The sequence below is a fragment of the Eumetopias jubatus genome, unplaced genomic scaffold (assembly GCF_037043125.1).
Source record: "Eumetopias jubatus isolate StellerSeaLion01/CBP00866 unplaced genomic scaffold, mEumJub1_p1.0 scaffold_12, whole genome shotgun sequence".
NCBI lineage: Eukaryota > Metazoa > Chordata > Mammalia > Carnivora > Otariidae > Eumetopias > Eumetopias jubatus.
Window position 1 is genome coordinate 81,375,573 of NW_028274818.1, and position 22,478 is coordinate 81,398,050.

The 22,478-nt window shown below is 46.9% G+C and overlaps 1 protein-coding gene across 4 annotated transcripts in view; it reads right to left on the minus strand.

Moving 5' to 3' along the window:
- Window positions 1-459: 459 nt before the first annotated feature.
- MARF1 (meiosis regulator and mRNA stability factor 1) overlaps window positions 460-22,478 on the minus strand; it is a 41,561-nt gene continuing 19,542 nt past the window's right edge. For all 4 annotated transcript variants that reach the window (XM_028117466.2, XM_028117465.2, XM_028117463.2 and 1 more), the window contains 14 exons: window positions 19,690-19,926; window positions 19,441-19,560; window positions 18,549-18,724; window positions 17,018-17,238; window positions 16,153-16,295; window positions 15,843-15,976; window positions 14,525-14,727; window positions 13,639-13,866; window positions 10,047-10,277; window positions 7,699-7,911; window positions 6,404-6,464; window positions 6,191-6,316; window positions 4,640-4,810; window positions 460-3,097 (listed from right to left, as the gene is read on the minus strand). In XM_028117466.2, coding sequence (XP_027973267.1) covers window positions 2,853-3,097; window positions 4,640-4,810; window positions 6,191-6,316; window positions 6,404-6,464; window positions 7,699-7,911; window positions 10,047-10,277; window positions 13,639-13,866; window positions 14,525-14,727; window positions 15,843-15,976; window positions 16,153-16,295; window positions 17,018-17,238; window positions 18,549-18,724; window positions 19,441-19,560; window positions 19,690-19,926 — 2,509 coding nt within the window. In that variant the 3' untranslated portion in view covers window positions 460-2,852. The remainder of the gene's footprint in view (window positions 3,098-4,639; window positions 4,811-6,190; window positions 6,317-6,403; window positions 6,465-7,698; window positions 7,912-10,046; window positions 10,278-13,638; window positions 13,867-14,524; window positions 14,728-15,842; window positions 15,977-16,152; window positions 16,296-17,017; window positions 17,239-18,548; window positions 18,725-19,440; window positions 19,561-19,689; window positions 19,927-22,478) is intronic.

Genomic DNA, 22,478 nt, shown 5'->3' on the forward strand with positions numbered 1-22,478 from the left:
GTGGTCTTAGGGGAAGGGTTTCACCGTGGAATCTGTGAAAGAAGTCTTTTCCAAATGCACTTACTGGAAAAGCATGCCAGGCAGTGACCAAAAACAAGGTAGACTGCAAAATGGATTTCTCTCATGGGGAGAGAGATCTGAGGGATTATCTCAGGTTTCTAACCAGAGGGGTTTGTGGTTACTGTATTTGCCCCACATGTGATTATACACTGGAACTCGGCTGGAAACCTCGGAGGGCCCTAACCATGAGGGGGGCAGGCAGTACAGAGAGACACCCGCTGGGGCTGCAGGCTAAGTGAGAAGGGCCCCCGAGAATGTCAGATTACTTCACTCTCCCCAACAACTGGATTTTCAGAAGGGGTGAGAAGTTGGGGGAACCCAACGTGAAAAGAGGAGAGGACTGGACTGGCTTCTCACCCCTCCCCTCAGACAAATAACACAGCACTTGGAAGACTCAAATTAGATGCTTGCTTTGTAAAGTTTATTGACAACTGTTTGGTCCCAACACACAAAACAGCACTTGAACCACAAAAAAAGTGTTCAAACAAAGTAGACAGTTAAGAAAAACATCTCTTCCCCCAAGCCCGATCCGAAACAGTGCAAGATGGGAAAGGGGGTTGTGGTGAACTTTTTTTCTTTTTCTTTAAACAGATATATCTAATCTGGTAAATCTTACCACCCAGAAATAATTTCTTTGTCTTAATTCTCATACATCATTTCATTAAGCCTCTGGATAAAAAAATAGATAGCAATCAGACTGGCCGTTGTGGAGTACATCAGGGACACAACAAGCTCACGCTGTATTTATTCTCTCATCTTCCAACAGCGACGGTTAGAGTCACACACGCATCCCACACTGGCTGGCGACTCCAGCGAACGGTTGGGTTTGACCATACTCCCACGACAGTGCACACCTGCAGGCTCTTCTTTGATGGTTGCCCAAAGAAACTGCTCTGAGACTGTTCCTCGTGACTTGTAATGGTACCTCTGACGTTTTTAAAGTCAATCCTGCCCTAGGTGAGCAAAACTAAAGTCCAAGAGTGCAAACTCAGCCTTAAGTCTCAGAATAAGGCAACTGAGGTTCTCGACACCAACTTTCTCACACTGGTTAAAAGATTCTTAAAAAAAAAAAAAAATTGGACATCTGCATTTGACTTCCTGCCGTACTATGTCTGTAGGAGAAATGCCTTCATTTGGAGAGGCTTCGCAGAGGGCCATACTGCTTGCAAGCTTTTCCAGGGTTGTTCCATCTCGACTGGGGCCATGTGTGGAGAATTGGGAACCAATGGCTTCATTTTAAAGATTTTGGGGAACAAAAACCCGACTTGTAAAAATCTCTCTGGAGCCCTTGTTTTGTGGCATTTTATCAAAATGCTGGCTATGAAATCAGAGCCCATTTTCTGGCTTTCTAGAAATTACAAAATATAAACATTTCCCCCAAAAGAAACCATCTCAGTAGTGGAAGACCTTATGCCAACAGGTTCTTTCTGCTCTATGAACGAATCCGCCTTTTTGCCCAACAAATACAACCCATTGTAAATGTCAGGTTTCTCCAAGAGGGGTGAGAGACCACCCGTCACTGGATGCCTCCGCCACCTCGAGGCGAAGGTCATTCCACAGGGCAGTGCTCCCTCAAAGGCTGGCTTTTCCCAAATGCCAACATCAGACACCACAAAAAAACCAAACATGCTTCCAACAGCGAGAAATAACAGTAAAAGCAGACACTATTAAAAGACACTGAGCCCCCCCCCCGCCACACACACACTCACACATAAAGCTTCCCAGCTACCCAAACCAGGTTTTAAAATTACAAATACAAGGTTAAGATGATCAACCTTGGCCTTCACACGTAGAGATTGAATTTCTGTCTCTTCCTAGTGGAAAGAGTATCGGTATTGCTCCTGTTAAAGCACCTCGCCCCTCAGCTCTGATTTGTAATTTATGCATTTCATGCATATTTTAGAAAATCAGACTCTCTTCCCAACATTGCCGTTCGACACACAATACTGTGTGCTGGAATTCAAATGCTGACTTTAAATTCATGACACCAAGACCATCTCCTTTTCCTTAACCTAATCCATATCACACTGGAACGTAACATAAAAGGGAAGCTTAAAACATCCTCAACTTTCTAGAAAGCTCCTACATGGCACCCCGAAGCGGAAACAGTGTTAAAAAAATTTGTGATGAAGCCACATCTGTCAACTACAGACATAGTTCAATAGAACAAACAAGGCACGCTTACAAGTCACATGGAAGCCAGGAAGCTTCATATCCAACCGGAAAATACATTCTCCCCACCTCGCCCGCCCTTCCGCTTCCATGTGGGAACGCGCAGGGACGCGGAGCCGGCTCTGCGGTATCACACACCATGCACTTGATTTGTACTGTCTGGAGACATCAGTAAGCAAAGGCTGAGAGGCTATCTTATGCTACATGTAAGATTCTACCACGGATGTGGCTTTAATGGCAGTAAAACCACTCCCTTCTAGCTGAGGTCTCACTGCTTTCTCCTTACAGAACACCATTACACTTTAGAATAATTAAGAAAAATTTGGTAAGATATATTAAGGATTCCTTAACAAATGCCAGGAAGTTTTTGGGTTTTTGTTGTTGTTGTTGTTTTGGTTTGTTTTTTCCAAATAATTAGGGGAGGAGCAAAAGAAAGAAACACTTCAGCTCTAAAGCTGTGTTCAATGTAAAAGAAACCAAACATTATGGGATACATCTGAAGATGAACTGGCTTCTAGGGGGTTTGCATTCAAACAGAAAAGGCTGTGTTTTTCGAACCCACTTTTGTGTGCAGAATCAGACAGTGTTTCCCCATCCTAATTCTATGTTCAAAACGCGAGTCAAAGCTTGGTTATAGGTGCAAAGGAAAAATTGGCTGCCAATTTTACTCTATTTTTGGGTTGCTTTTTGGCTGGGCTTTCCACGGGGTCCTTGCTGGGCAGTGACTCTGAGGTTTCTGAGGAGGGGCAGGGAGGCACTGGGACAGCTGCTGAGATGCCAGAGAAGCTGGAGTCCGAGGCTGGGCTGTTGTTCTTTACTGGTACTGGAATTTCAATGTTCTCTTCTTGGTTTAAAATCATAATTTCTGTAAACACCAAAAAGCAAACACATTCAGTTCTAGGACCTGTAAGACGTGTGGGGTTTCTCCCTTGTTATCATCTCAAAAAATATTTTTAAAAATCACCCACCAAACATCACGCCCATGCTGCAATTTACATATCAGCTATGTGGCCAACACGTCACGTGAGTCAGATATTTATAAATAAATGGCGCCTCAGCTCTCTCTCCCTGGGATTACAAAGTTTTAGAAAGCTTCACTTTGGGTTATAACTCAATGGGCAACGGTGCAGAAGCATTTTTTCCCCAGTTTGATTCTCTGCCCATTCACTGTGTCAGGTCGTTAAAGACCCATGAGCCTCATGGGATCTAAAGACTTTCCCACGAGGAGGGGCCTCAGTGTCCGGAAGCCCCGGCACGTTCCGCTCACGGAGGGCTGTGCCCTGCGTGGATCTAAGGCGGGCAGAGACAGGGAGAGAAGTGCACAGAGGCAGTGAAACACAGCCATTTTTCCTTCAGTGTTTACAGGCTGCTCTTTCTCTGGCCGAGCCCCGAGTACTGGGCCTGCTGCAGACGAAATGCACCAAAGCTGCAACCCTACGGGCGCACTGCTATCCGGCTCCCGCCGGCTCCCGCCGTGCCTCCCAGAGGGGTACACTCCTGCTTCTGTCACACGTTACATCTTCCAGTGGCAGAAGGTTTCCCTACCTCCTACTCTCCCGATAAACAGCCTCAGTTCTTTCACTGGGCAACACGAGGCTGTCCCTGGCTTCCCCCTGGAAACAGTAAGCAGAGTGGAGAAAAACCCTTGTGGCAGACGAAGGCGACAGGGAAGGTGCCTCGACAGAGCAGATGGGCCACCTCTCCGGAAGTCAGGTGATACAGCAAGACAAGGGGCCTGGGGTTCAAATCTCAGCTCGGCCACTTCCAGTCCGGCAGCCTGGGGCCAGCGTGGTCTCTGGTGGCAGGCCAAGCCGCGCCCTCCGTCGCCCGCCCTGCAGGGCTGCGGTGGGGATGAGGTGTGAGCGTGTCTGGGAGCCCAAGTTCGGGGCCAGCACCAGATCGGTGCTCGCCGCAGCTAGCTTCCAGTCCCTCCTCAGCTCCCTGTGCAGGGCCCAGAGCTCAAGTCACAGACGGCCCTCCCTCCCCCGCTCATATCCCTCACGAGGCCCCGACCTAGAGCCATCATTCACCTCTAGGCCGGACCAGAGCTGCCGTGCACGCACGCGGGGCACCGGGTATGCCCGCGAGCTGCTGCACCTTTACGCAGGCAGGCAACACAAGCCCGGGAAGCCCTCCACACATGCGTCCGTGGGCTTCACGGCCCAGCTGAGTCATCCTTCCAGACCCACTGTTGTTCCCGGGCTGGAGGCTCCCCAAGCCACCCCGGGCTGTGAACCCAGCTTTGCAGGAAAACTGACTGAAGAGAGGGTCGTGAATAATCGGCGCAGGTATACTTGTGCCTGAAAATATAGCTTCTCCCCACCTCCGTCAAACTTTTCCCTTACTGGCATTGTGCTTTAATTTTTTAACCCAGAGAAAATCCCCGCAACCACACAGTGCATCCTACCAGAAGGCTCTTGAGGGTGTTCCTCAAACTGAATGAGATCAGCAGATTGGAGGATGACAGGATCTGGTCTCAGCTGAGGGGACGGCAGGCACGAAGGGACGGGTGCACACAGAAGGTCCACAGGGGAGTCGTTGGTCAGGCGCAGAAGCTCCTGCTCTGTCTGGTGGGGCCCTGGACAGAGAAGGCAGGCCGGGGCTTGACTCAGGACAGCAGTCTATCACAAGTCTGTGCCTGAGGCTTTCTGTCTCAGCCTTCAAGATGAAAAAGGCCAGGAAGTACTCAAGAACTCAAGGTTAACAACAACAACAAAGCCATTAACAGAAAGGTCTGGATCACTCTTTGGTAAATGAAATGCCACAAGCCAGGATCTCCTGATTTGTGTTCTCAGGAACAGCAATGCCCCAAGGGGCAGAAGCCAAAAAAAAAAAAAAAAAAAAAAAAAGGTTCCACAATCAGCATCCAAAGAGAGGAAATAAGTCCTTAGAAGGGGTATAAAGTAGTTAAAATGAGTAAAAGCTCTGAATCCTAAGACATGGGCCCCAGTTCTATCACTCCCTCACTAAATGATCCTGGTTAAGCTCTTTAACCTCCTGGAACTTGGGTCCCTCATTCGGAGATGGGAGGTAACTTCCCTGCAGGCTGTGCTGACAGCTGAGGGCGGGGAGCTCCATTCCCATGCTTTATAAAATGTGAAATGTGCCCTCCACATACAGGCCACAGTAACACTTCCAATTAGTGACTTACAGAGTCTACAAAGATAAAAGTCTCATATGCAACAATGGATTCAAAAGTCTTTCAATAAAGTTACAATTGCTACAGAGCTCAAGTCAGTCGATTTCTATCTAAAAAGGAGGCTCCACATAAAATCTGAGTGGATCAATGTTGTTTTGTGTATTATTTATGCATTATTACCAAGTCTTTCCCAGGCAGGCCCTGTGACAAAGACTCTCTCGATCCAGCTTGAACCTGGCCCTTTTGTGTCCTCTTCTCCACTAGGCCTTGACCTTGGCCTTCCATGTCTGTCTGGTCCTTACCAAGCCCAGTCTTAGGCATCTTGGGAAGTCAGTTCTTCCAGAACTCCCCACCCCTGCTCTCTGACCAAGGCCCTCATTCCTCCACCTCTGATGTCTTCCCCTGGGTGATGTGCCCCCCCACCTCTCCCCTCGCTCTGCTCCTTGATGAAAACATCCCCGTTCATCCTTGTACTCAGTTGACTTCCATCTCCCTCCCCGGGTGCGGCAGAGTTGACCCTATTGCAATAGTCTTAAAATACTGCTTAACAAATGTCAGAAAAACTTTTTCCTCTGAAGTCTGAACTGGGCTGACATATTGTCATTACAGGGGTGTCAACATCCTTCAAGAACCTGAACCAGGAACCATAAAATGCTCTGAAATGCAGGCTCATTTTTCTGTTACCAACCGAACACCAGACTGCTTTGGAGAATACATGAAGGCGGCCCACTGTGGTCCTTGCCCCCACCCACTCCCAGCCCACACCCCCGCCAGTTCTTCGAGAATTTCGCAAGTTTGGCTGTCTTGTGCCTCGCTTACCATCGCTGCCTGCTCCAAGTTCGGGTTCCATGGCTGTGCGAGACTTGGGCACCTCCGGGAAGCACTCTGTGGCCGAGGGCTGGTTTTCAGGATGGGTGGGGGCGAGCCCGAGTGAACTCAAACGACCTGGAGGACCAAGAGCAGCCGTCAGAAGGAAAAGTCAGTGAGAGAACCGGGATTTCTGAAGCAGGGAGGGGACGGGTGCTTACTTACTTTTCATGTCATTTTTTAACACTACAATTCTCTTATGACCATGTCCTTTTATCCAGACCACCTGCACACAAGACATACTACTGGTTAAGCAGTGGAAAAGCAGGGGAATTAAACCCTAAATCCAGGAAGAATGGGACCTGTTGCACTGACCTAAATATATTAGAAGTTAGAAATTAATGCCAAGGAAAATTTTTCTATACTTTCTTTAGCTTTTAAAGTAATAGAAGCTGGCAGAGACACGCCCCTTACAAGAAGACGTGTAGTCTAAAAATGGTGAGACTCAGCTTTAAAAATATTCTTTAGGGCTCTCAGAAACACCATCTCCCTAACATCAGTTCTGGTCTGTTGAAGGAGACAGTTCTCACACAAGAGTCCTTCCCATTTTCTCCAGAAACTAAATATACCCTAAGAGAACTAATGGGGACCTTCCAGACCCCTCAAACTAAGCTCCTGGTCCTAATCCTGAAACAGAGTCCTCTCTTCAACTCCTCAGCCAAGCAGAGTGGGAGCGGAGGCCCCTGGCTCCCAGAACTCCGCCACATGCATTTGCACTGAGTCCCAATCTCAGCCTCCCTGGGTCCTTCACTGCCTCTTGCATTACTTTCAAGAGGGTTCGGTCCCGTTACCACTCTCACCTGGGCTCCAGCCATGGCAAGGGTCCTCGCCAAGCTCCCTCCTCCCCCCCTGCTACTCTGGACACAGCAGTGACCCGGTGCTTTTCACACACAAACCTGAGGCTCCCCACTTCTCTCCTCCAGGTCCTTCTGCTCACCCGGAGGAGCAAGGCCCTCTGTAAGTGAGCTCTCATTGCACTGGTAGGCCCGGCCTGGTTTTTAATGCCCTCAATGTTCCACGCTACTTGTCACTGCTTTGCATCTGCTTATGCAATCTCCTCTGCCCAGACTGTCCCCTCTTCATCACATGGTTCACGTCTATAAATCCCTGACATCTCGGCTCTGGAACAAACCCCGAGCCTGGGCATGGGCCCTGCCCGTGACCCTCCTCAGGGTACCCATGGAGGGCTGCGCGGACCACACTGCCTTGTCACCTGCCAGGTGCCCTGTCCATCACCTGACACCTTTCTGAGGAAGGGGCTGCAACTTACTCACCTGGCATATACGGATTTAATAAAGACTTGCACAATCAACGCTAGAATCATTCCTTTAATGCCAACAGTACGTTTTTCAAAGTGCCTGCCATTTCATTAGCCTGGCAGCATTTCATGACTGTGTTCAGGAGAGTGAGCCTGGGGCTCTCCAGGAAGACACTCTCCAAGAAGCTCCGAGAATACCCACCTGAGGGATTGCTCCCAAGAGCTCTTCCACGCTACTGTAGCCATAGGTCTTGGGTTGCAGTGTTTCTCCGACATACTTGGTATAGGCCATGGAAAACTCATGGAGAAAAAGCTGCTGGTAGTGGTAAGTATGAAGTAAAGACCGCACGTTCTTGGCAAACAAATACAGGTTCGTGAGCCTCACACATTCCTCTGTTTTATCATTAGTGAAAACCTGGTTCAAGAGAAAAACGCAGCATTAGAGACTTCCAGAGCGGGACGCCCGGGCGACTCGGTTGGTTAGGTGTCTGCCTTTGGCTTGGGTCATGATCCCAGGGTCCTGGGATCAAGCTCCATGTCTGGCTCGCTGCTCAGCGGGGAGCCTGCTTCTCCCTGTGCCTCTGCCCCTCCCCCTGCTTGTGCACACGCGCTAACAAATAAAATCTTAAAAAAGAAAAAAAGAAACTTCCAGAGTGACTGGCCTTGCCCCGCCCCCCTCCAGGGAGTCTGGGCCTTCAGCTGAGAGTGAAAAGGCACCAAGTCAAGTTGAAAATGGGCACTAAGCTTGGGAGGAGGGGGCTGTAATTCAAGGATCTCCTCACAGAAAGTGCTACCTTAGAGCAAACTTCAATTCTATCTGTGCATCTAAGATGGCAGAGGTCTGGGGAAATAGCATTGTCAGAAAGGAAGGAAACTGGCAGATATGGGGTCTCAAACAAAAGGAGGCAGTGAGGAGGGGAGACAAATTCCCAGTGAGAGGACTGCATCAGACAGCGGGGACTGAGGCCAACGAACCCCCTCGCCCAAAGTGGGGATCCAAGGAACTCTGTGCTGCAGGATGACATTAATCTTCTTTAAGGGAAGAAACCCCAAAGTTCTTCTGTCGTCAAGTAAACAAATTTCTTTACCATAAACCTTTCCAGAGTCTTTAATGTGCACTGACAATCTCCAAGGGAAGGGATATTTCCCACTCTGAGCTGGCCACGGAAAGCCTTTTGTCTGGGATCCGTTTACGCTACCTAGAACCACTGTTCACATAAAAGATAATTAACAGAGCTCTGAAAATGTTGGATGTGATATTGTGAGGACAAACCAGAGCTGGACAGTAGTTGGAGTGGGAAAAATCGTTTTTATTCAAGAACTACCGCAATAAAAGGAAAGAACCTCAGTGCAGAATTGGGCTCCATTCTGAATACAACGAAGAAAAGTGAAGATTTATAGCTAAGGAGGGAGGGGGTATTGGTGGATGGAAAATTACCAAGACATCCAAGGTTGCAGTCTAGTGTAAAAGGCGGCTCCCAAGAGCCTGGCCCGAGTTTGGCCAAGGAGAGAGCTTCTGTCCATATCTCTGATTTATTTAATTATCAATCACATGGTTATGTGGTAACAATGGGATAGCACTCTTTTTCCACCTTGCTGGACTTTACTGGTTAATACCCTATTTACAATCACTGTCTCTTGGGGGACTGTATTAGTTAGGTTTTTGGTGTTAAAGTTGCTTTGGCTTCATAAAATCAAGTGGTGAGGTTTTTTGTTTTTGTTGTCTTTTTGTTTTGTTTTTAATACGGCCTAGAATGGTTTTTAGGAAGTTGGGAGTAATTCTTTAAAGTTAGTTAAAAATCCAACTGTTAACAACCTATCTGGTCCTGGTATCTTTTTCACTGGTTAAAATTTCAATGATCTTACAGCCTCTCTTGTGGTAACTGGTCTAATTTTTTTAAAAAAGATTTTATTTATTTATTTGACAGAGAGAGACCACAAGCAGTTGGAACGGCAGGTAGAGGGGGAGAGAGAAGCAGGCTCCCCACTGAGCAAGGAGCTCGATGCAGGACTTGATCCCAGGACCCTGAGATCATGACCTAAGCCAAAGGCAGATGCTTAACTGACTGAGCCACCCAGGCACCCCAACTGGTCTAATTTTTAACTTCTTGGGTCAATTTTGATAACTTGGCCGGGGGAGGGGGGCTTATTTACATCCGTAATATTCTCCTATGATTCTTTTTAAGTGCTATTCTTAAAAGACTACTCAGGTGACCAGCCTTCCTTTCTGATCAGTGTCTGACTGATGACAGCCCCCCTCCCTGCCCCCACACCATCCATCTTGTCAGAAAGCGCTAACAGTAGTCAACTGCAGCCTGGCGTAGCACAAAAACACCCCAGCTCAGGACTCAGGAGGCCGCGGCTTCCCTCTTAGCTGGGCACTCATTTGGGCAAGGTGCCTGTAACCCTGCTCTGACTTGGTTTGTTCAAGTACAAAATGACCGACTGGTCCTTTCCCGCTCTACATCCTCTAACCCAGACCATCAGGTGCCCAGGAACAGTTCAGCAGATCTCAGTAAGATGGCTCTACAGAACCGTTAGCACTCGTACCTCCACTAAGTAGGGCAGACTCTTCAGAAGTTCAGTCAAGGTCATGAATCCATATTCACAGGGGTTGAGGGGAGCACTGTGGGTAGTTTCATAATGTCTCTTGAGCTCATCGACAGAAAGGTGGGAGGCTCCTTCCCAAGACATCAGCAACACCAGTAGCTGGGCAGTGAGGGCGCGCAGGGACTTGCGGTTGATCAGCTGAATCTGTTTGCCCGACTCCATGTCAGCAATCTGGGGGAACAAGAGTCCCAGAGTTTCCCAGCTCGAGAGCGGCACACTGGGCACGGCCACCTGGCTCAGCTACTATCCTTCGGGCTAGGGAGACCAATAGAGGGAAAACCTCTATTTCCTTCTCGTACCCATAAGTGAGTGCGTGAGTTTGTTTCCGGCTGCTGTGGGACACCAGAGTGGGAACTGTACCCTCCCTTTCTGCTGGTCCACAAGCAGACAGCCATCGATACCAGCCCTCTCTTAGGGCACTCATTCCACTCCCCTATGGAAGGAGGGAAGACTGGCGAGCCGACATCCAGGGGCCCAAGACCCCGAACTGAAGGTTTCTGTGCTCAAGGGGGTAGTGTGGACTGCAGGTGACAGTCTACAGGGTGCTCTGCAGACTGACTCACCCCACCTTTGTGTCCCAGACTAGACTGAAGGCCCACTCTTACTAAAGGCACCCGCACTCCTCTAGTCCATCATCACTAGCCAGCAAGTGGGTATTTTCCTATTTGACTACATTTTTCTCCCTTGCTTCTCGAGGAGATACAGGGTTGGAGTGATGAAGTGCACTGGAAGGGGGACCTTCTGGAAAAGACACAGGTTAGCAATGGGAGACCAAAGAGCATGTGAAGAAACAGGCATGTGCTAACCAAGAGCTGCAGGCCTTGGGCAGAGGAACAAGTCCGTGAACTGAGCCGTCACTGGACTTAAAACAGGCAGAGCTTCAGTATGCGCGTGCTTAGGTGCTGGTACGCGAACCAAGTTTACTGATACAGAACTGCCCCCTGTCTGGTTTCCCAGCCAAGACCGCAGGTCTCAGTGCCTCAGTAAGGGCTGGGTAATCACAGGCTGGTACTCCCTGGGGCTCTGGGTTCTCAGAGGCAGAGAGAGGTGAATAGCACTTGAGAAACCATCACAATCCCAGTGTGTCCCTGGTTTGGACGCTCACCCAGAGCCAAGGCAGGAGGTTAGTGCGTAGGCCCCCCACCCCACTTATCATGGTTACAGATTTGTGGAGATTTCAAGGACAGGTTTCCTCTGCAGACGCAGGGTTTAATCAATCAACAGATTCAAGCCTTGGGGAATCCGAGCCATATTCTCAGATGCCCAGACCACTGCTACAACTCCAGCCTTTCAAGGAGAAAAAAACAAAAACCTGCTCTTTTGATGCTTAGAGAAAGCTCCTGATTCTGAACCCATGCTACACAACTGAACCAACTGGGGAGCTTACAAAAAATGCCAACGCTCAGAGCGCACTGGGACTGATTACACCAGAACCTCGGAGGCAGGAGTGAAGTCCGGGCATCAGCATTTCCCAGAGGCTCCCGGGAGAGGCTGTAGAAGGCAGGGCAGCACACCAGAGCCCCCCTGATCCCTCCCCATGCTGACTGCTGATGCCCCAACTCCCCACTCACTCACCCTCGCTCATCAAAATCTCTGGTCACGGCTTAGACCTGCAATCCACTGGAGTCCACCACTGCCTTCGCACGCTGGGTGACCGAGCATCCAGGGGGCCTATCCCACCCCGTGGCCTTTCTGTTCCTCATCCACCCCATCTCCAGGCACATCCTCTCCTACTCAATTCCACTGCAGACTCCCATTCCCAGGTCACACTTGCGATTACTGGCTACCGCCCACTTCCCACGTAGCTCACGCAAACCTCCCACGCAGGCCGCACGAGAAAGGAAGCCTGGGGTAAGACGCTGGGGTGGGAAACCGGAAAGAGATTCCAACAATCAGCTCTTCTTAACCCCTTCTCCAGCTTCACCTGCACGGACTCCCATGTCATCCCAATTCAAGTCCTCTCCCTTCATTACACGTTCCTCTTTCATCCACCTTGGCGCTGATGGGCCATTAATTCATTGCCTTTCTGGTCATATTCTGGAAGCTCCCTTGTCCCTATGTCTTTTCTTTGCACCATCTGGCAAACTCCCACCTTCAGCCCACTGTCTGCTTCCCCTGCGCCTGCACCAAAGCAGCCCCGCACCACTGAGCGTCCCCACAGTAGCGCCACGGGCCCCGCCATCTCCCTGCGGAGCTCCCCCGACTCCCAGCACCCCTGCCTGAGGTCCCCAGCAGGTCCCACGCACCACGGTGGCCACTTCAATCGTGAATCCTGTCTCTTTCAGGTACCTCCCTCCTCTTCCCAGGGAGGAACATCAAACTTACTGCCTCCACCCTACACTCCCTCCCTTTGGTCACAGTACTAATATCAGGGCTGTGCCTCCTTCCGCTGAACACCGATTCCCAGGACTGCCTCCTCAGGATCCCCACCCTGCCACCCTGTCTCGCCTTTGGGTATTTATCTTCTCTTCCTCAAGCAGATCCTTCCCTGTGGCTCTCACATATGCTCAAGTCTCTCCACTGGGAGCAAAGCAGCTGCCAAAAAGCGCACTGGCCCACTCCGTCCTGCAGTCTCCTCTCACCACGCTCTCTCCTCCCTCACAAGCACACAAGCCGAAAAGCTGTCTGCATGACCGGTCACCACTGTCGTGTCCCACTCCTCCTGCCTCAACCCACTCCATGTGCCTTTCTTTGGTCCCCACACACTGGTGCTGACGCCGTCTTGGCTAGCAACCCTCAGCCCCCCCCCCCCCCCACACTTAGCTAGGCCTGCAGGTCACGCTAGTCCCTGCCTTCACCCGTCCTCCCAGGAGGCGGCACCGGGAGTGTGCCACACTCCTAGTGTCCTTCCTGCTCTCCGGCAGCTCCTTCTCAGTCTTCTGTGGAGGTTCATGTCCCTTTAACCGGACAGTACATAACTGGATTCCTTCCAGATCTGTAACTGGGGCTGCCCCCACTTCGTACATTTTCCCTTTCACTTCTCCCTCCTTATAGTGAGTTTTCTTGGTCCCGTGCAGGAGGCAGCTTGAAACGGTCCAGCTGCTCTACCTGGGACAGGGAGGGTCAGCTCAGCCCAGGGCGGGAAGAGGAAGTTAGCCTCCCCGACCTCCTATTAACAGCAACGAAGACAGCTGTGAGCCTAGCAAGCTCCTAAATCTACTCAAATCTGTCAGAATCTGGGAGGGGCAAGAGGTCTGTGATTACAGTCTCCCCACAACTTCAGAGACCACAGTCCGCTTAGACGGATACTCCTGAGAAGAAACACCCTCGGATAAAACAGAAACCTCATCGGCTCAAAGGGACGTGACTGTGGCAAGGCCTCTAAGAAACACAGAAGAGCAAGTGCAGAACTCTTACCTGCCAAACCAGAGTCATCTCCTGCTACCTAGTAACGTATTAATGGCGTACGAAGCACGTGCTGTGAAGCGGTGACTAGTGCCAGGGGTGAACGAGGAAATGCTAAGCTTAGGTAAACACCCCGGGGAAGATGCTGCCGCCATGTTTTCATCCATGAAAATAAAAATCTGCTCACCTTTACCACATGGCAGAGTTTCTGTGTTAAAGCCGAAATTGAACTGACATCGTAGTCTTGGAGACGAAATGTGTAACCAAAAGTTTTAGCATATTCTGTAAGCAGATCTGTCATCATAAGGCAGTTATCTTTTTGGGACCTAAGGAGTTTGACAAACTGGGCAGCCAAAGCTTTGAATCGTTCCACCTCCGTCAAAGTGAGGATCTTTTCTTCCCCACATTCCAATACCTTGGAAAACACACAGGAGGAGGAAGGCGAGAGTGAACAAGTTGGGATTGGTCATGGAATTCAACGGCATATAAACGTATACACTTAGTAACTAAGAAGCACTCTGGTGTTCTTTCATAGATACAGAGCTTCAGTTTTGCAAGATTTTAATACTACTGAAATGCACACTTAAAAAAGGGTTAAGTAGGTGATGTGTATTTTATCACGTACAAGAAAAATTTTAAAAGCACTTTAGGGGTCAAAAATAGTAATGCTAATAAAATTAACAACAGAAATCTGGTTCAACTTCACAGTGGCTTAACAGCTAAGCATTCGCATCACCTCATATACTCATCCCCACAGCCAACCTAAGAGATTTGAAAAGTATGGTGCTAATGGAAGAATATTCCATTTAAGAAATTGAACTATTTAATCTCTTTTTTCAATAATTACCCTGAAACAAATTTAAAGGATGATTTCTTTCTTTATTGAAGGAAAAAAACCCCACATTTACCTAAAAATACTAACTAGCTAGCCAACAACCTAGCTTCTCTGATCAAAACGTTTAAGGTTTTCCTCCTATTTCCTAAATCACTACTTCCCAGGAAAAATAGACCTGGAAAAGAACAACTCCCCCCAATATTGTTCAGAAAAATATAACTGGAATCTCTTCACTCACTTGTAAAATATCAGGTATGGCTTCAAAAAGTTCAAGTAGTTTGGTGAACCCGTAGTATGCGAGTTTGCACTGCCGGCCAAAGTGGTGGTGGTAGGAAGGGATAAATTTGTTAAAGGGCATCCGGAAGTGCGGCTGGTGCCGTAGCAAATCAACAACATCCTTGGAGAACTGTTTTGTCCTTTCTATTTCATCCTGGGTACGCTCTTACAGAAGAAAAAATAAAAAAATAAATCAGTCTTCTTCCATTCATTTGTGTTAAACCTGATTGCCGGATTAGTCCTATGCACAGATGACAAGAAATGCCATCTTTGCGTTCCAAACACCCACAACCTAAAACAAACAGGTTCATGTTCTCTCTGTGCGGAGTGGTTTTCAAACTCTCTCGAGGACACACCACCAGGAAGCTAGGAGACTATTATGGTATACTATGAAAGACACATACACACGCATGTCATCTGGCCTTGCAAGCTGGACGTTATTTTCTCTAGCTCCCCGTCGCCCACCCCGTCCCACATATATGAGCATGACACACATCCAGCTCTCCGTACTTGAAAAAGTAATCTAGACATTATTTCTATAAAACTGCATTTCTGAATAGCCACATGCTTTTTGGGTCTTCTCCTGATCTTCAGTTAAAATTGCTAGCAGAAGAGAGTACAGGCAACAAAAGTTTAACAAAAATACAGGGGAGAAAAAGATTCAACTTTAATTTTTGTTTCTATTAATTTGTAAATGAGAATCAGAAAACTGACACTACTCCAGAAGCTTTGGGGTGTTATGATTTCATGAACGTCAGCGTTCTGCAGGAACAGAGGTTAAGCAGCACTGATTAATGATACCGGGAGAACAGGACAGTAGGTAGATGTAATTTTACCTATCTCAGCTCCCAGACCTCAACCAGAATGACCGAAATGTGAAAGATAAAACATCTGCTTGTATCTTCTTCCTTCTCAAGAATGCACAGTCAAGTAGCTCAGTTAGAGAGAAGAGACAAGCACCAGCCATGGTAACTGACTCTCAGCTGGATAATTATGGTGGCAACAGCCACAGACAGGCTGAAGAAAGCATTTCAAGAAAGTGCCGCTTATGCCCTTCTTTTCCCTACAGTGAATTCTAAAAAATCAGCTTGCTTTTCTTGTTGGCAAGTTGCTGCACCTGCTCTGAAGAACCTCAGATCCACTGCACAGCGAGAGTTCTCACAATGCACTTTCCATGGAATCTTCAGGAACCATGGAGGTGGCGGAAAGGATACAGGAGTCTATGTTAAGGTAAACACTGAGATACGCAACTGTCTTCCAGCACATTTAAGTCAACATACCTCTCTTGGGGATACAAATCACCATTTCATTATCTTGTTGGGACAAGCAGATGGTTGTGTCTGGTATCTCTGATACGATGTCGATCAACTCACAAACACCGTATTCGGTGACATCCCAGTCTTTTGAGAAACACCTAGAATTTAACGAGGAAAATGGGTGAAGAATGAGAAATATCACTTGCTAAATTAACTTTTAAGTCTTCCTCAAAAATGCTAAGTAGAAAACGTTAGATGATTATTTTAAATTGGTGGGAAAAAAAGTGTTTTGAAATATTTGCTTTCCTTTTCTTCCCCCTTCTCATCAACTCACCAATGATAAGCCTGTGAGAACTCCCTTACGATGACCTGTTTGCTGGCTTGGGATTTGAGAAGTTTTAGTAAATCCTGAGTAAAGCGCTTCACCTGGGCCCTGTGGGTAAGGGTCAACAAACGTTTGGAGCCCATTCCGAGAATCTGCAAATCAAACACTTTGATTATTTATACTTGTCAGACCTTGGCACATACTGACTCTCCGGCTGATGGCATTCTCTCTCTCCGTTACTGCTCTCAGAGAACAAGTCCTTTTATACGTGGTATCTGCATTTTCAAACGCTTGAAGATCAACAGAACGTAGATGGTCAAAATGAACAACTGTTCAAGTGCCTGGGACCCCCACCCCCTTTTTGTTTGCCCTATATAGCCCTTCTCAAATAGTCATGAGTATAGAAATAAAAAGCATATTATTAATCTGGGCAACTAATTTTGTCTACAAAAGACAACCAAGGTGTTCCAGGACATTTTATAAGTGGGAAGCTGTTTTATAGGCAAGAAGCTATAGAACACTCTAAATTAATAAGGCAAAGACTCCTTAGGAACCAATGCTAGGCTCCAGCCCAGGAGCTGGTCTTTAACTCATTGATGAGAGCCAAGCCCGTGTTCAGGGCCCCTCCTCTGTAAGAGTGAACAATCCTGGAGAGGCCTGGGCTAGGAAGAGGAAAGTGGGTCTACAGAGATGAGAAGGAAAATACTCCTCAGGGCTCTAAGGGGTTCCTTCTTTATGTTTAAACTCATAGTTTTCTGGAAAAACTGAGAAGCCACCTTGAATGAGGTTACCAGCTACCCTGTTTCTTGGAAGGAGCCAAAGCCACAGAGGAACGTTCCCGTCATTAAGCAAGTAATCTTTAAGCTTTCCTTACCTGCAATACATGAGGCACGGCTTCCAATAATTCTATCAGCTTGGAATATCCATAGTCTGATACCCGACACTGCTTTGCAAAATGGTGGTGGTAGGACGGGATGAAATTACTAATGGGGATGACACAGGATGGTTGGCTCCTCAGCAGGTCAATCACTTCCCTGCTGAACTGGATCAGCTGGGGGTTGCCCACAGGACTTTTAGACCGCAGAAGCCAAGGGTCTAGACAGGGGGAGAAAAATGGAACATGCCTAAGACAGGATTTTCACCCCTGAAAGAAAGTTAACTAACGTCACCCTCCCTCACCTGAGCTCAACTATGACCAAAGAGATGAGACCGAAGGGCTGCTTTACTTCTCAGCATCTATACTCAGGTCCCATATAATCTATGGGCTAGCCCAACCTCTTTATGGGCTGGCAGATGCTTTACTACTACTTTTCAAAGTACTGTAGTCAAAGTAAAGCATAGTTCAGCAGTGTTAAAGCAGAAGTGATATTACACAGGATGTTTGCAGCTTATAAACTAGTTGTATTTCAAAGATTCATTTGTAACTTGGTCCCATGGAACATACTTTCCCACAGAAACAAAGTTATGGATGGGCAGCAAGCAGGTAGCCCAGAAAAGCCTAACAAACCTACAAGGAAGCTGAAAACATTGCTCAGGAAACCATGGAAAGCGGTTAACATAAAACTAGCTGATATAAAACTAAGAAAGAGGTTCTTGCATTTATCTTGAATATCCATGTAATTAAGAAAGTTTTAATTACAAAAGTATAATCGGATGGAAACCTTTCTACGAGACTGGCAGGCTAACGAGAAAGGAGAAAGAGCACAAGTATATGGGAGCCTGTGTGGTCTAGGACTGAGGGGAAAGGCAGGAGAAAGTGGTAAGCAGCTCTGATACAAACATTTTTCCTTCCCTGGTAATCCTTACCTTTCTTCCCATAGGGGGGAGGAGCAAAGGAGGAAGTGTTTGGGGTCAAAGAGAAGGACATATCCACAGGAAGGCAACAATTTTCAGGGCTGTTCACAGGTGGCGGGGTTAGACACCTGCAGCTCAGGGGAGGCCCAACTCAGAAACTCACCCAAAGCTAGGTTTACATTTCCTGGTCCTTTACACTGGGAGATAAATCTGTTTTCATATTTACCAAAGTCAGAAACATTGACCAAAATGAATTTCAAAGGTAAAACTGCATTTAGAGGTATTTCTTTCAAATACCTGAAACGATTTTTAAAAGGCCAGTCAACTGACAAGCCAAAAAGCTTCACAAAATTAGGTAGGGCTAAAGAGATTTGTAACTGTGAAATGTGGGTTTTTAAATTTTTTTTTACAGAATTGATGCTGGTCCTTGCAAAAAGTCTGGTTCTGCCAGACCTTCAGCACTTTAGAGAGTAGTTTCAGCTTTTAAAAGATCAAAGGAGACATTCACGGTGCTTTGCGCTTGGCAAACAGTGCTGCCGTACCAGATAAAAGCCAGCAAGCTCCTCTCACGGTAGCCAGTGGCTCAGAAAAACCGAAAGCCTGACTCCTACCCGTGTTGGGAGGCGGGGGCTTGTTGTGAATCCATTTGACCACTTTGACGCCATTCTGTGCAGTGGCGATGTTGACACCCGGAACACAGGTGATGAGGTGTTCCAAGGGAACACCCCCTTGAGTCTCCTGCACTACTTCCAGTTCACCAAACTCGGCAGCGTAACAATCTGGAAAGCTGAAGTGGGGGAAAAGAAGGCTGATTAAAATAATGGAAAAGCAAAGCACCTGCTAAAGAGAAATCTTTAACATATCCATTCATAAATCATTTCTCCTTAAATCCTCAGGATCTGGGTTTGAATGTGAAAATTCAGGTCCCAGGGAGGGGGAGGCCATCACTGCAGCATTGACCTCTTTGATGCATTGAGGATACCACAAATACCTAGACAATGTTCCAGCAGAGGGTGTGAGAAACAAGGCAACTGGGTTCCAAGCCAGTTATTTACCTGCTTTAAGGTCTCAATGGCTTTAGGGCAAACTTTGTCCCGTGCTGGCCCCTATTATTAAGTGTACTGTGTGGCCCACGGGATGATTACATGGCCTTCTGAAGAACACCTCTCTCTCAAGCTTTACGATCTACTGCTTGAGGTTGTGTAAACGCTGGCAGCGTGCATGCATACATCTAATACAGCGTTTACACTAATCTCATCTCTGTGGGGAAGAAATGTTCCTATTCGTTGCTTACGTTTCTAAAAATCAGCACACACACAAATTTTTTTGTGGAAGTACCGAGCATATGGATCCCATTTCAGATATACTTTGACTGCAAGGTGCTAAAAATGTTAGGATGAAGCATTCTACAATACTCGCTTGGGAAGAGGTGTGGGCAGAGGGCAGACTTTCTAGAAAGAGGAGAACCAAGGCATCATATCTCAATGGCTTTGACATGTTCACCTTAATAAAGGCACGGTGCCCTCGTGTGTCTGCAGAAGACTATGAACCTGGGGCGCAAATGTCTTCAAAGAGAGAATCACAAAAGGAATCTTATAGGAGTCTGGATCAAATTCATGTTCACTACAGAAAAGAGAACACAATAGTTAGCTGACGTTTCTCTGTGGTCTAAAACATTTGTAAGGTGACTGTAACAGATATTCCATCACCTTATGCAAAAGGATGATTTCTAAAGGGAGATGAGTGTTATACCTGAAGTCCTTATTGGAACAATGCTGTCTGCAGACAGGCTCATGATATTCTAACTCTTCAAATATAATTGGGCTGCAATTCGTCGAGGAGCCATCATGTGACTGGGAAGACCCCAAGGGGCTCTGCCGGGCCTGACTGCTGGGTAGGAGACACACCAGTCTGCCATTCCCTTGTTCACGGATTGCGACCGTGTCTGTTAACTTATATAAATCCGACACATTCAACTTGTGTCCAAACCTAAAAGCGAGGAAAAGGAGAGAGATGCTGATTTAGAATGTTTTTCTTTGATTATACAGCAATGCCTGTGTATCTGATGAAATAAAGGGCTAGCGCCAAGAATGGTTCCTCTGTCTCTTCAAAAGTAAAACTGGAATAATCCTACTATAAATTCATTCACTACCAAACCAGTAATGCTTGGCACTTCTTCGAGTCACCTCTGGCTCACTGCCCATTAGTCACTATGTCATTTGGTACTTATTCCTCGAACCCTGCAGTTTCTGTAAATGACCTCACCTAATTTTCTGAGATGGAAAGCTATCTGATATGACCTCTTTCAACCTGGCTCCCCCAAGCTGTAAAACCCTCTGTATTACCTACCCCTCTCACCATGTCTGCTCAACTCCTTCAGAAGAGGTGTACTTCTTCCTAGTTACTCCCTACCTCATCTATGCCTCAACCTCATGACCCACACTCCCCGAGGCTCAACTCCTCAATCATCCCCCCCGACGCAGGTCTTTCACACTTGGAGCTTAAAACCACAAAGGGTGCCTCAAAATACTAGCCAATAGGATCCAACAGTACATTAAAAGGATTATTCACCATGACCAAGTGGGATTTATCCCTGGGCTGCAAGGTTGGTTCAACATCCGCAAATCAATCAACGCAATACAATACATTAACAAAAGAAAGAACAAGAATCATATGATCCTCTCAATAGATGCAGAAAAAGCATTTGACTAAGTACAGCATCTTTTCTTGATCAAAACTCTTCAGAGTATAGGGATAGAAGGTACATACCTCAGTATCATAAAAGCCATCTATGAAAAACCTACAGCGAATATCATTCTCAATGGGGAAAAGCTCAGCTTTTCCCCTAAGGTCAGGAACGCGGCAGGGATGTCCACTATCGCCACTGCTATTCAACATAGTATTAGAAGTCCTAGCCACAGCAATCAGACAACAAAAAGAAATCAGGGCGCCTGGGTGGCTCAGTTGGTTAAGCGACTGCCTTCGGCTCAGGTCATGATCCTGGAGTCCCTGGATCGAGTCCCACATCGGGCTCCCTGCTCAGCAGGGAGTCTGCTTCTCCCTCTGACCCTTCCCCCCCTCATGTGCTTTCTCTCTCTCTCATTCTCTCTCTCTCAAATAAATAAATAAAATCTTAAAAAAAAACAAAACAAAAAGAAATCAAAGGCATCCAAATCGGCAAAGAGGAAGTCAAACTCTCACTCTTTGCAGATGATATGATACTGTATGTGGAAAACCCAAAAGACTCCACCCCAAAACTGCTAGAACTCATACAGGAATTCAGTAAAGTAGCAGGATATAAAATCAATGCCCAGAAATCAGTGGCATTCCTATACACCAACAACAAGACAGAAGAGAGACAAATCAAGGAGTCGATCCCATTTACAATTGCACCCAAAACCATAAGATACCTAGGAATAAATTTAACAAAAGAGGCAAAGGATCTGTACTCAGAAAACTATAAAATACTCATGAAAGAAACTGAAGAAGACACAAAGAAATGGAAAAACGTTCCATGCTCATGGATTGGAAGAACAAACATTGTGAAGATGTCAATGCTACCTAGAGCAATCTACACATTCAATGCAATCCCCATCAAAATACCATCCACCTTTTTCAAAGAAATGGAATAAATAATCCTAAAATTTGTATGGAACCAGAAGAAACCCCGAATAGCCAGAGGAATATTGAAGAAGAAAAGCAAAGCTGGCGGCATCACAATTCCAGACTTCCAGCTCTATTACAAAGCTGTCATCATCAAGACAGTATGGTACTGGCACAAAAACAGACACAAAGATCAATGGAACAGGACAGAGAGCCCAGAAATGGACCCTCAACTCTATGGTCAACTCATCTTTGACAAAGCAGGAAAGAATGTCCAATGGAAAAGAGACAGTCTCTTCAACAAATGGTGTTGGGAAAATTGGACAGCCACATGCAGAAGAATGAACCTGGACCATTTCCTTACACCACACACAAAAATAGACTCCAAATGGTTGAAAGACCTAAACGTGAGACAGGAGTCCATCAACATCCTAAAGGAGAACACAGGCAGCAACCTCTTCGACCTCAGCCGCAGCAACTTCTTCCTAGAAACATCGCCAAAGGCAAGGGAAGCAAGGGCAAAAATGAACTATTGGGATTTCATCAAGATAAAAAGCTTTTGCACAGCAAAAGAAACAGTCCACAAAACCAAAAGACAGCCGACAGAATGGGAAAAGATATTTGCAAATGACATACCAGATAAAGGGATGGTATCCAAAATCTATAAAGAACTTCTCAAACTCAACACCCAAAGAACAAATAATCTAATCAAGAAATGGGCAGAAGACATGAACAGACATTTTTTCAAAGAAGACATCCAAATGGCCAACAGACACATGAAAAAGTGCTCAACATCGCTCGGCATCAGGGAAATCCAAATCAAAACCTCAATGAGATACCACCTCACACCAGTCAGAACGGCTAAAATTAACAAGTCAGGAAACGACAGATGTTGGCGGGGATGTGGAGAAAGGGGAACCCTCCTACACTGTTGGTGG